At 39.8% G+C, this 15,681-nt stretch overlaps 1 protein-coding gene across 6 annotated transcripts in view; it reads right to left on the minus strand.

Moving 5' to 3' along the window:
* The window catches only part of LOC128605308 (arginyl-tRNA--protein transferase 1), a 101,508-nt gene extending 90,692 nt beyond the window's left edge, over window positions 1-10,816 (minus strand). For 4 of the 6 annotated variants that reach the window (XM_053620593.1, XM_053620588.1, XM_053620589.1 and 1 more), the window contains exons 1-5: window positions 10,666-10,816; window positions 3,381-3,444; window positions 2,457-2,519; window positions 2,130-2,245; window positions 1,504-1,599 (exon numbers count right to left, since the gene is read on the minus strand). In XM_053620593.1, coding sequence (XP_053476568.1) covers window positions 1,504-1,599; window positions 2,130-2,245; window positions 2,457-2,519; window positions 3,381-3,444; window positions 10,666-10,765 — 439 coding nt within the window. In that variant the 5' untranslated portion in view covers window positions 10,766-10,816. The remainder of the gene's footprint in view (window positions 1-1,503; window positions 1,600-2,129; window positions 2,246-2,456; window positions 2,520-3,380; window positions 3,445-10,665) is intronic. The other 2 variants (XM_053620590.1, XM_053620591.1) reach the window with 1 other exon arrangement.
* Between the last annotated feature and the right edge of the window lie 4,865 nt (window positions 10,817-15,681).

The following is a 15,681-nucleotide window of genomic DNA, read 5'->3' on the forward strand; positions in this document are numbered from 1 at the left end:
AATGAAAGATGCTGACCGACCTGGGCCACAAGCTTTGATTCCCGGTTAAGATCACCTCAACAAACTTCAGGCCAGACCTTGTACTGTGGTCCTTCTCTTTGCTCCTTATGTACATCATAAAGCATACAGAGCCCTGGGACAACACTGTGTAGGCTTAAGTATGCCGAGCTCACAGTGGACACTGAACAATGTGGCTGGATAGTCAGGATCTGTCTAGAAGAGATCAACAAGAAGAGTGTCAACGACTAGGCTTCTAAAAGAGTTGGGAGTATTAGCCCAGGCTCATCGGGAAGCCATCAAAAGCTTCTCCATCAGCTCAACAGCCAGTGGCTCTGGATGAAGAGGAAAGACTTCTCCTGGGCACTTGGCATCAAAGGCCCTGTTCACACCTGGCATTAACAACCATCTCGAGAAATCCAATCACAAGCAAACAGCTGAAACGCATAACTGTTTACACCTGGCATTCTTAAAGAGTCTCCAAAGACCGTTTGTGATTGGATTTCGTACATCATTATCGTGGAGAACTCTACCGTTCAATACGATTTAAAATCAGTCTCGCAATGATGATGTATTTCAGGATAGAGCAAGGAAGCAGCTGATTAGCCGGTTCTTTGTTGCTGTTCGGGATGCATCCAGAAGCTTTTGCATTCACATTACAAATATTATGTGCTCAAACGCATTCCAAACCACCTCCGAAGGTGGCCTGAGTGATCGGTTCACAATCTGTCTCCGAGACACACTGGATGCTGTTCACACCTGTATTTAGGGCTGTTTATTTATGATCGGATCACCCAAGATGTATGTTAATGCGAGGTTTGAACGGGGCCAAAAGGACACCAGGTCCTGGAGTGCCAGGTCTCACTGATGAACCCTCTGGAGATGCAGTGGGGCTCATCAATGAAACATTGAGGTAGGAGGTTGCTCATTGAATAACCCTGAAGATGCCACCACCAAAATGCAAACACTACAGTGATTGTAAGAACTCGTATTATAACAAACTTGATATATAACCACTATACTTTTGTTTCCAAGTTGTTATTAGTCACCCCCCATTGGCTAAACAGTCCCAAACAACATACGTAAAATGCTAGGTGGGATTTACTTAGCCAGCTGTTAGGCAGTTTGATATAAATTTGTGATTTCTTTTGGTAGAAAAAAAAAAAAACATGCAGTATGATAACATGAATGATGAAAGTTTCTCTTTGGAGACATGAAAGGTTATGTGCGTGTAAAACAACTACTATACTGTGACAGAATTAGACAATCTACATTATCATCAATCTCTGGTACTCTGTGATTTGATCTTCATCCAGTTCAATAATGTCTGCACCATCTCTCTTTTCCCTGGGAAAATTCTACCCACTGATCCTTTTTTAAATCTTCCAGGCAGCTCTATGAACACAAAAATGTACCATAATAAACAAAACCCTTCATGAAGCAAAAAGATCTAAATGATGACAGGAGGAAATGGTGCTCCAGCAGGGCACAGCACGGGAAGCGCACCTGAGAAAAATGTCTGGGATATTCCAACAGCTATAGCCACTGTCCGCTGAAGAGATGAAGCGAGAGGCTTTAGGAAGCCAGGGATGTCAAACAGACCTAAGATTGCATTACCAGAAACAAATTGACTTCTCAACACACCTGTACGAAATACCTGCTCCAAAACCATTTCCTAAGACTATAATTTGGGGTATCAGTTATAAAACAATATAAAAAAAAGCTCATACAATACTCAACCTTAATCAAGAATCCATAAATCAAGAAAAAAAAATCTGCTATTTTCCACATAAGTGCCAATACTTTCCGACCTCAACCAATTGATGAATTGTTAATTGAATTCCCAAGATAATTTCAGGTTTACACTGGAAATACGGTTGAAAAGCGAAAAATATCCAGATCGCAGTCAGTGAATCATGTCATATCACATCATATTTCAAAATCTGCCACTAAACCAACCATCAGGTTTGATATATAATGAAACACAATTTTTTTTTTTTTTAAAAGACCGCGTTCCTAGTATTCGTTAAATATTTTCCAATCCGTTTTAAAGGAGGTGAAGAACTTATCGCAAACACATTTGCAGGTTAACACAGAAGACAACTGTCTAGAACTTGGAAGCAGGAACGCACCATCACAGCCAGCATCACACTGGCCTGCTGGCTTCTCCCCTTTCGACAGGAACTTCGTCATCTTCTTCAAGATCTTCTTATGCGTCTTTGAAGGATGAAAGTTTAAGGCATGGCACCTTCAATAGACAGATCACGTATTAGTTTGGGTACATCGTGTTTATCCTACATATGCCTACGTATAGAACGCAACAAACATTTTACATAAAGATAATCTACTTCTACAGGTTATTTCATTACATATTAATCTTATATATGATCTGTATAGATATTTGAAGCAGGATACCCGGAGTATGAGCTATCTACACACCCTTTGATGATAATATTTACCTGATAGTGTACTGAGGACAGCAGGTCTTGTTCATGACAGGCTTGTAAACATACTTGCCACTTCTAAAGGCAAAAGAATCATTAACAGTAAGAAGATTTGTTCAAAACATAAAAGCATGGTTAAAGAATGCAGGTATGTTGGATATAATTTGGGAAAACATCACCTGCATAAAGAAGGAATAACATCCTCCTTTTATACAGCGGCATATCTTTATTTCTTTAATTAACATGAAACAACTGGATTTCACAAACTGTTAATTCGTGTGTAAATTTGTGTGAAATACAGTGGTGCTTGAAAGTTTGTGAACCCTTTAGAATTTTCTATATATCTGCATAAATATGACCTAAAAGAAGACAAAGAGAACCCAATTAAACAAATGAGACAAAAATATTATACTTGGTCGTTTATTTATTAAGAAAAAACGATGCAATATTACATATCTCTGAGTGGCAAAAGTATGGGGGTACTGGAGTGTAATTAAAACACTTCTTTGTGTCTGCCTCACACTCAGGCTGAATTGAATTATTTCAGTTTTCCCAGAGCGTATCCAGACCCAAGTTGTTATATTACTGTATTATTGAGCAGCTAGACCTTCATGGACAGCATCATTAAGTACATGAGTAAGATTAAGCCCAATGGCACACATTCACTTGTCTTGTAGTGAATATTAAATGACAAAAAAAAAATTCATTTACAAATTTTTTTCTCCTACAGTAGCTTACTCCATAGTGTTTAATTCCTTACATAAATAATGTTGATATTATATTTTTTGTACTAAATCAATAATGTTGCTGATGTATTTTTTGTACTAAATTGGATTATGTCATGATGTGTTCATGAACAGACCACATGGAGAAATGTAAGTATTTAAAAAAAAAAAAAAAAAAAAAAAAAGTAATTAGAATTTTTTTTTTTTAACATACCTTCTCCATCCCCTGTCAATGAGGTCTTGGTAGTCCTGAACGGTCATTGAATGGGCCCACATACCTGCATACAAGTTTTTTTAAAAAAAACAAAAAAACAAGGGGGGGGGGGTTGAAATGATTTACTATTATTTTTATTTAATGGTTAACAACAGAGGGGAGACTTTTTGTAATGTACATAAGCCTACTTATTAAACAGTATATAATAATGTCAGGCTGCTCCTGTGAGAGTCCATCATGGATATAGTACTTCTGAACTCAAGCATGCTTTAAACTCCTGGGAATTTCCTCTTGGACAAAAGGTCTGTGGTGGATGAAAGGCTGAATTATATATTATATATATATTTTTTTTTTATTTTTTTTTTAAAACAGTATGAACATTGTGGGAAACAACATTCTATTAATTGTGCATCTAATGCAATTATACTGCTTAAACAACAACATGGATCCCAATCTGCATAACCCATAGAGTTCAAAATATACAGAGCACTCCAGATCACAACAACTGACACGCATTATACAATATATGTTTACACAGCTACATTATAACAATTAGAAAGAGTTTTTCGATAGCTTTCAAATTATACCTGCCCCACGCTGCTGCAATCTACAGTGCCCAAGAAAGAGGTTGTGGAACGCGGGCATTTTAGCCGACTTTGGAGCTCTATTTCTGGTTAAAATGACAGCTCAGGCACTGTTACAGAATTCATTATCATTCGATAAGCCCTAGAAGGAAAAGTCAGTAACGTTACAGTATGTTAAATATTAAGTTGTTCCTTATGTCATATTACTGAACTTTCGTTTTTTTACATTGTATTATTAAAAATACAATAAACAAAAAAAATGCCAAAATGATTTTTGTTACAGCATTCACTTACTCATTTAGCCATATAAACATTGTTCAAATGAATATTTGGCTATTAAAGATTTGTTTTTTACAGCCCTAGTCCTAACCCTAACCCTAGAACTGATTTTATATATATATATATATATATATATATATATATATATATATATATATATATATATATATATATATATATACACACAGTATCTCACAAAAGTGAGTACACCCCTCACATTTTTGTAAATATTTGATTATAACTTTTCATGTGAAACCACTGAAGAAATGACACTTTGCTACAATGTAAAGTAGTGAGTGTACAGTTTGTGTAACAGTGTACATTTGCTGTCCCCTCAAAATAACTCAACACACAGCCATTAATGTCTAAACCGCTGGCAACAAAAGTGAGTACACCCCTAAGTGAAAATGTCCAAATTGGGCCCAAAGTGTCAATATTTTGTGTGGCCACCATTATTTTCCAGCACTGCCTTAACCCTCTTGGGCATGGAGTTCACCAGAGCTTCACAGGTTGCCACTGGAGTCCTCTTCCACTCCTCCATGACGACATCACGGAGTCGGTGGATGTTAGAGACCTTGTGCTCCTCCACCTTCCATTTGAGAATGCCCCACAGATGCTCAATAGGGTTTAGACCATCACCTTCACCCTCAGCTTCTTTAGCAAGGCAGTGGTCGTCTTGGAGGTGTGTTTGGGGTTGTTATCATGCTGGAATACTGGCCTGCGGCCAAGTCACCGAAGGGAGGGGATCATGCTCTGCTTCAGTGTGTCACAGTACATGTTGGCATTCATGGTTCCCTCAATGAACTGTAGCTCCTCAGTGCCGGCAGCATTCATGCAGCCCCAGACCATGACACTCCCACCACCATGCTTGACTGTAGGCAAGACACACTTTTCTTTGTACTCCTCACCTGGTTGCCGCCAAACACACTTGTCACCATCTGAACCAAATAAGATTATCTTGGTCTCATAATCCATGTCCTTAGTCTACTTGTCTTCAGCAAACTGCATGCCAGCTTTCTTGTGCATCATCTTTAGAAGAGGCTTCCTTCTGGGACGACAGCCATGCAGACCAATTTGATGCAGTGTGCGGCGTATGGTCTGAGCACTGACAGGCTGACCCCCCACCCTTTCAACCTCTGCAGCAATACTGGCAGCACTCATACGGCTATTCATTGAGGGAACCATGAATCCCAACATGAACTGTGACATACTGAAGCAGAGCATGATCAGTATGCATTATTCCAGCATGATAATGACCCCAAACACACCTCCAAGATGACCACTGCCTTGCTAAAGAAGCTGAGGGTGAAGGTGATGGACTGGCCAAGCATGTCTCCAGGCCTAAACCCTATTGAGCATCTGTGGGGCATCCTCAAACGGATGGTGGAGGAGCACAAGGTCTCTAACATCCACCAGCTCCGTGATGTCATCATGGAGAGGTGGAAGAGGACTCCAGTGGCAACCTGTGAAGCTCTGGTGAACTCCATGCCCAAGAGGGTTAAGGCAGTGCTGGAAAATAATGGTGGCCACACAAAATAGTGACAGTTTGGGCCCAATTTGGACATTTTTACTTAGGGGTGTACTCACTTTTGTTGCCAGTGGTTTAGACATTAATGGCTGTGTGTTGAGTTATTTTGAGGGGACAGTAAATTTACACTGTTACACAAGCTGCACACTCACTACTTTACATTGTAGCAAAGTGTCATTTCTTCAGTGTTGTCACATGAAAAGATATAATCAAATATTTACAAAAATGTGAGCGGTGTACTCACTTTTGTGACATACTGTATATATATATATATATATATATATATATATATATATATATATATATATATATATATAAAGTTTGACCTGTATGTATTTGTTTATATATAATTGCATATATACAATTTACTGAGACCCAATATTTTTTCAGGCGAGTCTGTGAAGGTTTACACATGCATAACGTTAAACTGGTAGCTATAAGCCTTCCTTATTAGTTGGCCTCATAGCTACAAGACATAAGTAAACTTTGAATATCAAACACACCTTGGCTGAGAAACTATATTTGGTGTGTGAGTGAACTGTGTAAATTGCATTTCGGCTGAACCGTTCTTTTAAGGGTTTAGTTTAGTTTAGCTACAGACTGTTTATGCATAATAATGACATCTATTATTCTGTCCTGGAAAGGCACACCATGTAGAAACTACATCTATACATAGTACTGTGAAAAAGTATTTGCCCCCTTAGTTACTAATTCCCCAAATCTATGAAACTGCATTCATAATGTGGTTCAGCAGGACTAGACACAACCAGGCCTGAAAACCCTTCTTTGTGTCATGCCTGTTCAATCAAATCAGCACTTAAATAGAACTTTTTCAACAGCATGAAGTTGGTAAAAAGGTCTTACCCAGTAACATACTATGCCAAAACTGAAAGAAATTCCAGAAATGATGAGGAAGAAGGTGATTGAAATACATCAGACTGGGAAGGGCTACAAAGCTATTTCAGAGTTTCTGGGACTCCAAAGGACCACAGTTAGGGCCATAATCTCCAAATGGGAAAAACTCGGCACAGTAGTGAACCTTTCCAGAAATGGCCGACCTTCCAAAATTGCTCCAAGAGCACAGCAACGACTCATCCAACACGTCACAAGTACAACATCAAAGGAACTACAGGCTGCTCATGCATCAATAAAGGTCACTGTTCATGACTCCACTATCAGAAAGACACTGGGCAAATATGGCATCCATGGAAGTGTGGTGAGTTGAAAGCCACTGCTAACCCAGAAGAACATTAAGGCTCATCTGAATTTTGCCAAAACACACGTTGATGATCTGCAAACCTTTTGTGAGAATGTTCCGTGGATTGAGGAGTCGAAAGTGGAACTGTTTGGAAGACAGGGGTCCCGTTACATCTGGCATAAACCAAACACAGAATTCCACAAAAAGAACATCATACCTACTGTCAAGCATGGTGGTGACAGTATGATGGTGTGGGGATGCTTTGCTGCTTCAGGGCCTGGGCAACTTGTAATAATTGAGGGAAACATGAATTCTGCTCTCTACCAGAAAATCCTAAAGGAGAATGTCCGGTCTTCAGTCCGCAAACTGAACTCAAGTGCAACTGGATTATGGAGCAAGACAATGATCCAAAGCATAGGAGTAAATCCTAGTCCTAGAAGTAAGTGAAAGACTGATCTCCAGTTATGGGAAGCATTTTGTAGCAGTTATTGCTGCTAAAGGTGACACAAACAGATTTTAAGTTTAAGGGGGCAATTAGTTTTTCACATTAGTGTTAGGTCTTGGATAGCTTTTTTTTTGCTTCAATAAACAAAAATAATAAATAAAAACTGTATTGTGTGTTTACTCAGGTTGCCTTTGTTTTATGTCGTATTTCGTTTAAAGATCTAAAACTGTTTAGTATGAGACATACACAAAAACAGAAGGAATCAGGATGGAAAAAAAATACTTTTTCGCAACACTGTACAGTTCGTTCTGTAGCCGATTTAAAACGGATTTCTTCATAGAGTTTCATTTGGAGCATCACATCAACAGCATATTCTTGCTAATGAGGACAGACCTTGCACCTCTGTATGCAGTGAAAACCCAGTGTATTTAGTAGAACTGCTTCAAGTAATATTCTCATCCCCATGGAGAAAGGTTTCATTTCCTTTCCTTTCAGCTGTGAGCTAACATGAACTGATCAACTGCTGGCCAACATTGAATGATGACAAACGCATAATAGATTGCTGATTGCACTCAGACACAATAGCAATGGGGAAAGAGATACAACGGACAGAAAACTATCAATCTAATGACAAGATGTTATACTTTGTAAAAGGAAATATGGTTAAAGCAACTAATATAACAAAATGTCTAATGCACTAAAAGCTCTAAGGCTGAGTGATCTCTAAAAACAATATTTCTTTGTTTAAAAATTTTCAGTAACCAATTATCCACATTTCAAAAGCCGCACCTTAATAATAAAACACTGCTTATAAGCTTCTCTAATCTAAACATAGCTTAAAACTACAAAAGCAGTGTCAGATTGGTGTAAATTATATTCCCAGCCTGAAGCAGCGACCAGAGAAAGTATACACAGCTAAAGTATTTCCGTTGTGTCAACAATAAGCTGAATTAAAACAGTTTTAGCTGGATTTTGAAATTAATTTACATTTTATAAGCATTAAACTTTATAATTTATAATGATCAAACGTCTCAAATAAATACTTCTATAATATAGAAGTGCCTTTTCTTGTTTCTCTTTTTGATATCTGATCACTCTGGGAGGAATTTAAAAGCTCACAAAAGCTTAATTGTTAAACGCTAATAGAGCAAACCTTCTAATTAGGGGTGCAACAATACACTCCGGTCACAATTCTCAGAATATTTGTATCTAATCTCAATGAAGAAAAAATTATGACTGAAAAAAAAAACTGTGGTTCTGAATCATAACCAACGGAAAACAATGTGCATTTTTGTCTGTATAAAACCAAACACTGTTACACAGAGGTTTAATATTATAAACAAAATGTACAACAGGTTCACCATATCTTAACAATAAACATCCACAAAATTATGATTGAATAAACAAATTGTCCAACCTAGGCATAATAACTGACTGAAACACAATGAGCTCTGTAGCAGACATAGAGCTCCAAAGTCGGCTAAAATGCCCGGTTTCCGCGTCCTTTAGTGTCGTTTGAAAGCTACAGAAGAGCCGTGCTCTACTGTTTGCCTTCAAACGGTTGAGCGCTGCCGTGTGTGAACGTGTCCTGTCACAAATTGCACCAAAAACTCCCACACGACGTTAATAGTGTGATTAAGCTGTGGAGATGTCCGTAATGCACATTGATAATGCGACTAAAACAGGAATACTCCACACATCTTAATTCGATTTGTTTACTTCGAGTATGACTTTAGCCGGGTTAAGGTAATCAGAAATCACTCAGTATGTCTACATAGACAGCAGTAATCTAATTATTGACCTTATTCTGAATAAGACAATATTATGATTAAGGTGTTTACATGAGTCGCTTTTAGAATATTAATTTCATGTTCCTGTTTTACATGTTATAGAACATAGTTCGATTAACGGCACACGTCATTATGTCCCCACGCTACGCGGTCCGATGTTCCCTGCAGAATTTCACCGGTGAGCTACTGATAGATATTATATTTTAGCCTTCACATCCAACATCAAGGGGCACACTGTGGCTTAGTGGTTAGCACATTCGCCTCACACCTCCAGGGTCGGGGGTTCGCGTCCCACCGTGGCCCTGTGTGTGTGGAGTTTGCATGTTCTCCCCGTAGTGTGGGGGTTTCCTCCAGGTACTCCGGTTTCCTATGAGTGTGAATGTGCCCTGCGATGGATTGGCACCCTGTCCAGGGTGTACCCCACCTTGTGCCCGATGCTTGCTGGGATGGGCTCCAGGTTTCCCTGTGACCCTGGATTAAAGTATTAAGCGGTATAGAAGATGGATGGATGGATGGATCCAACATCAAAACAAGCCAGCACCGACAACTCAGATTATATTATTCCTTATGTAACTTTAGTTCATCTTGAGCTGCTTGGAAAGACTAGTTTTCAACACGCACGTACTGGTACACTAGTACCACTACAAGTGTTTTTTTTGTTTGTTTGTTTGTTTGTTTGTTTTAAAATGGTACAAAGGAATTATTTTGTGTTGCATCTCAGCAGTAAGTGTGTATCAGCTTTTGGACATGGTGTTACGTCATGCCAGGCTGTAATGATTCAGTCTCTTGTGGTGTGTAAGCTGTTATTTATTATAAGAAGGTGTGTTTATAGAGTTTCACTTCATCGACACTGATACTAATGTATTCTGGGTGACTGAGCTGGACTGTTGGGACATTCACTAGAACAACTCACTCCAACACGTTCTCTTCCTCAGTCATGGATTAAACACGGCACACACACACACACACACACACACACACACACACGACACTTAAAGGTCAATAGGGATGCAAATGTTCTACCCACGCTAATGCTAGCTTGCTACCAATCACACCATACTAGACAAGTCTTGTTAGCAGCGTCGTACTTTAGCCAAGTTACATTAACTAATGCAAAAATAACATTCCGGTGGTATTATAGTTACAGCTCTTGAACACAAATATTCGACAAAATAAAACAATAAAAGCGAACAACAATAAGTTTAGCTGTCAAGCTAGTCAGCTAGCAGCTTACAGCTGTTTGCTAGCAAACTATCAACATGACGTCATGACAAGCTGAACGTAACAGCTACAGGATCTGGCTGGTTTTGGGTGATATTTATGAAGTTTTCCATAAAAACACATTACTGGAGGCGAGAAGAAAGAAGCTGTGAAGATGAACACGCGTGCTCAAATGGCAAGATAGATCCGGATATACATCCGCTCGAATATTTTTTTTTAAAAAACGTGATTGTCACTCACCATGGGAAAAATTGCCCTTTGCGTTTTTACAGTAACCACAACGATGGCCATCGTCACCCCCGAAATACTCCACTATACTGAAGGAGCCACCAGCAGCCATGTCAGCCAAATCTCACCGCTCTTCCGCCTGCTAACGCCAATGAGCTACAGTACAGGGTTGCCAGATTGGAGTGCTTCACACTGTTTTACATGATGCACCTCTTTTATGCAAAACTTTTACAATGCTTGCCTTTCCAAATGTGCAAGTCTTGAATAATAATAAAAATAATAATTTAAAAAAACCGTAGAAACAATTGCAGCAATTCTAATGGTTTCCACTACAAATACCATTACAAACCATCAGCTAATCAGGCGAAATATAGGTATAGGGCCCTAATTTCAGTGTTTTAACATTGATATTTAAATTTTCAGCACATGTTATTTAGCATTAATAGCAATAATCAAGGGTGAACTGGGACCAAAAAGTGGCCCTGAGCGGACCACCACACCAGGCCCACAACACGCCCCATTATAAAACACCAGCCCACAACACACCGGCCCACAACACTCCCCATCATAACACACCCGGCCCACAACACAACCCATCATAAGACACCAGCCCACAACATGCCCCATCATAACACACCCGGCCCACAACACAACCTATCATAACACACCCGGCCCACAACACACCCCATCATAATACACCCGGCCCACGACACGCCCCATCATAACACACCCGGCCCACAACACAACCCATCATAACACACCGGCCCACAACACACCCCGTCATAATACACTAGCCCACAACACACCCCATCATAACACACCCGGCCCACAACACACCCCATCATAACACACCGGCCCACAACACGCCCCATCATAACACACCGGCCCACAACACGCCCCATCATAACACACCGGCCCACAAAACGCCCCATCATAACACACCCGGCCCACAACACGCCCCATCATAACACACCCCATCATAACACACCCGGCCCACAACACGCCCCATCATAACACACCCGGCCCACAAAACGCCCCATCATAACACACCCGGCCCACAACACACTCCATCATAACACACCGGCCCACAACACAACCCATCATAACACACCCGGCCCACAACACAACCCATCATAACACACCCGGCCCACAACACAACCCATCATAATACACCAGCCCACAAATCGCCCTATCATAACACACCGGCCCACAAAACGCCCCATCATAACACACCGGCCAACAAAACGCCCCATCATAACACACCGGCCCACAACATGCCCCATCATAACACACCCCATCATAACACACCCGGCCCACAACACGCCCCATCATAACACACTGGCCCACAACACGCCCCATCATAACACACCGGCCCACAACACGCTCCATCATAACACATTGACAACTCATTGATGGTTAGACCGGTTTTTAACACCAGTTACTAGAATAAAAATATAACACAATACAGAAACATAAATGCTATTTAAGCATATTTATTTGAAGTATAAAAGAGCAAAGTGGCAGTTAGTACTTAAAAAAAAAGAAAGAAAGAAAGAAAAAGTCAATTACCATTATAACATCAACAACAACAACAAAAAGTCAAATGGAGCAGATGTATATTGTAAAGTTTTCAGCTCTACTTAGTGAAAATGTAGAGGCATAATAGGTTTTGATACAGATTATAGCCCATATCTATCTCTAATCAAAGCCTACATCTAACCAAACATTCAAAATAGTAACTTCTTAAGTCTTCAATTCAATCTAATTTTATTTGTATAATGTTTTTACAATAGACATTGTCACAAAGCAGCTTTACAGAAACATATAAACACGGTATACAGATTTTAAATGTGCGAATTTATCCCAGTTGGGCAAGCTGGTAGCAATGGTGGCAAGGAAAAACTCCCTAAGACGTTAAGAGGAAGAAACCTTGAGAGGAACCAGACTCAGAAGGGAACCCATCCTCATCTGGGTAACAGCAGATAGTGTGAAAAAGTTCATTATGGATTTATATGAAGTCTGTTTGGCCTTAGAAGCAACCGTAGTCCCAGCAGTCTGGAATTGGAGTAGATGAGAGCTCCATCCAGAGGTAGGGCATCCGAAACGGATCAGGCAGGTCCGGAGAGCAGAAAGGATCAGGATCTCTAGTATCTCCATAAAATCGTGTGTGGTTCAACAGAAGGAGAGAGGGAGAGAAGAGATTGTTAGGATTGTGCTTAGCGTAACAGAAAGTTTAGTCATGGTAGGCTTGAGTAAACAAATATATTTTAAGCCTAGACTTAAACACTGAGACTGTGTCTGAGTCCCAAACACTAATTGGAAGACTGTTCCATAACTGTGGAGCTTTGTAAGAGAAAGCTCTTCCCCCTGCTGTAGCCTTCGCTATTCGAGGTACTGTCAAATAGCCTGAACCTTTTGATCTAAGTAGGCGTGGTGGATCATAGAAAACCAAAAGGTCGCTTAGATACTGTGGCGCAAGACTGTTTAGTGCTTTACAAGTTAATAGTGTTTTATAATCAATGCTAGATTTCACTGGGAGCCAATGCAGTGTGGATAAGATCGGGAGAATGTTTATCAAGTCAGTGAAAAATATAACATTTCATTAGGACATCACCAGGTTAAAAAACAGCACAAACAACACTTAATCTAAGCCAGAAAACTGCCACTGGCTTTCTGTTTCTAGCTGCTACGACTCATTTATATAGGCCCAGCAGATTCTAATAGAAGTAAAATGATGTCACAAGAACCAGAGCCATGTGATTGGTGCAGAATAGAACTCAATGATGTAAGCCCAGCCCTAGAGACAACTCCAAGTCAGCTTCCATATTGAGTGAATGGAGGAAAATTTGACTACCTCTAGAAGAGATTGTGAAACTACAGTAGTAATCTGCCTCAGGGATTGCTGGCTTGAGCCTATCTCCTTTCTCCATCAGATGTTTTCATTTATTTATTTATTTGTTATTTGATTTTTCTGTTTTTGCCCATGCAGTATAAAAGAGCAAAGTGGCATATGGTACTTTAAAAAAAAAAGAAAGAAAGAAAAAGTCAATTACCATTATAACAACAACAAAAAGTCAAATGGAGCAGATGTACATTGTAAAGTTTTCAGCTCTACTGAGTGAAAATGTAGGGGCATAACTACATTTTTTAATACAGACTATAGCCCATATCTACGGTGGCCCTGAAGTGCAAAACCATTAGCAAATCAGAAAATACATTAGCAAATCAGAAAACAAATTAACAAATCCAAAAACAAATTAATAAATCAGAAAACAAATTAACAAATCACACACACACACACACACACACACACATTCACACACTACGGACAATTAATAGATGCCACTCAACGCATGTCTTTGAACTGGGAGAGGAAACTGGAGTACCCGGAGGAAACCCCTGAAGCAGTGTAGATCTGGAGTGGATCTCGGGAATACAAGGTGAAAATCCCTCTGTATGAGACTCTCAGGGAATGATTTTACTTTTAATCTATTTAAAAGTCTGACTAAAAACGGATTTATTCTCTCGGGAGTTTGAATGTTTTTAAAGTCAGTAGTACTGAACTCAAAACAAACCTGTACTGTACAATATTAATGCTGTTTGCAGTCTCAAATACCATTAGTTTCTCGTCATTTGCACGAGCATGGTAACTTGCCTTTACAGCTCATTCTCAGCCTTACCTCTTTGCATATTACTGAGTGATTACTACACGATGCCCTCTGAATGTTCACCTGATGGTCACAGGACATATTTACCTCATTTATCTGTACAATGCAATGATTTGTACACCTTGTCATTTGCACTGAGCTGGTCTCTACTTGAAGAAAAATTAATTTTCTACTATGAAAAAAATCTTCTGTTTTAGTCCTGTCTGTCTTTTCATCTGCTGTTTTTTTTTGTTTTTTTAAAAAAACTTTTTATTGATTTATTTAATAAAAAAAAAATGTTGCTGTTTGGAATGACTTGATTTAATTGTACAGCATATCCTTTGTCACGAGTTCCCCTTTAAGCAGCACACTGTGGAGCATGTGAGCGCGCGTGCACGAGCAGGTGCGTGTGCACCTGCTTTTCCCTTGTTGACAATCGTGACATTTGGACACGTGCATTTGTTATGTTTGTTATGTTGTTATGTCTCCTCCCTGTTCTGTCATTGGCTATGGTTTCACGTGTGTCTGAATTGCCCTCAGCCGTCAGCCATTACGAGGCTGATTAGGTTTGTATATATACCGCGCGCCTCCCAGCACACGGCGTGGAATATTAGATATAGTAGAATACGTTTAGTTTAGAGTCGTAGGCCCAGTCAGTTTACGCTGGCTTCTCCGCTCCCAGTATCTCGCCATTGTTTATGTTTCATGTTATGTGTCTCGACCCTGTATCCCGTGACCACGACCTTGATTCCTGCCTAGCCCTGTGTATGCCTGTTTGCCGATCGCCTGACCTCTTGCATGTTTGTGGATTACGTTTTTGGATGACGTTTTGGATTTACCTGTCTGTGTTACTCGTAAATAAAACCTGTTCATACTGCACTTGCATCCGTCATATCTCCGTTACGTCACGATACGTGACATCCTTCTTCTTCTTCCATTTACATTTATTCATTTAGCAGACGCTTTTATCCAAAGCGACATACCAATGAGAAAATACAAACAACATTCTTCTTCCATTCTTCCCTAGCTGACCTTACTTCTGACTTCTTCTCTAGAGTTTCGAACTCAACTACACAATCGGCTAACAGAACAGTGAGGACAGGAGTAATAATAAACAGTCGAGTAATAAAAAGAATAATACACAGCTAAAGTGTAAGGAGCTGCAGTGTAATAAGGAACAATGGCTCGCGCGCTCTCTCTCTCTCTCTCTCTCTCTCTCTCCAGGAAGTGACTTGGCTTCCTTTGTTCCACTTGATGCCTCAACAAGGGACGAAGCTGGAGCACAGCTGGAGCACTCGTCACTGTGGAGCACACATCACTTAAACACTTTAACTAGCTTTTTTTTTTGGGTATGATTAGGCAAGGTTTTTTTTTCTCCCAA

Source organism: Ictalurus furcatus, chromosome 3 (assembly GCF_023375685.1).
Source record: "Ictalurus furcatus strain D&B chromosome 3, Billie_1.0, whole genome shotgun sequence".
Taxonomy (NCBI): Eukaryota; Metazoa; Chordata; class Actinopteri; order Siluriformes; family Ictaluridae; genus Ictalurus; species Ictalurus furcatus.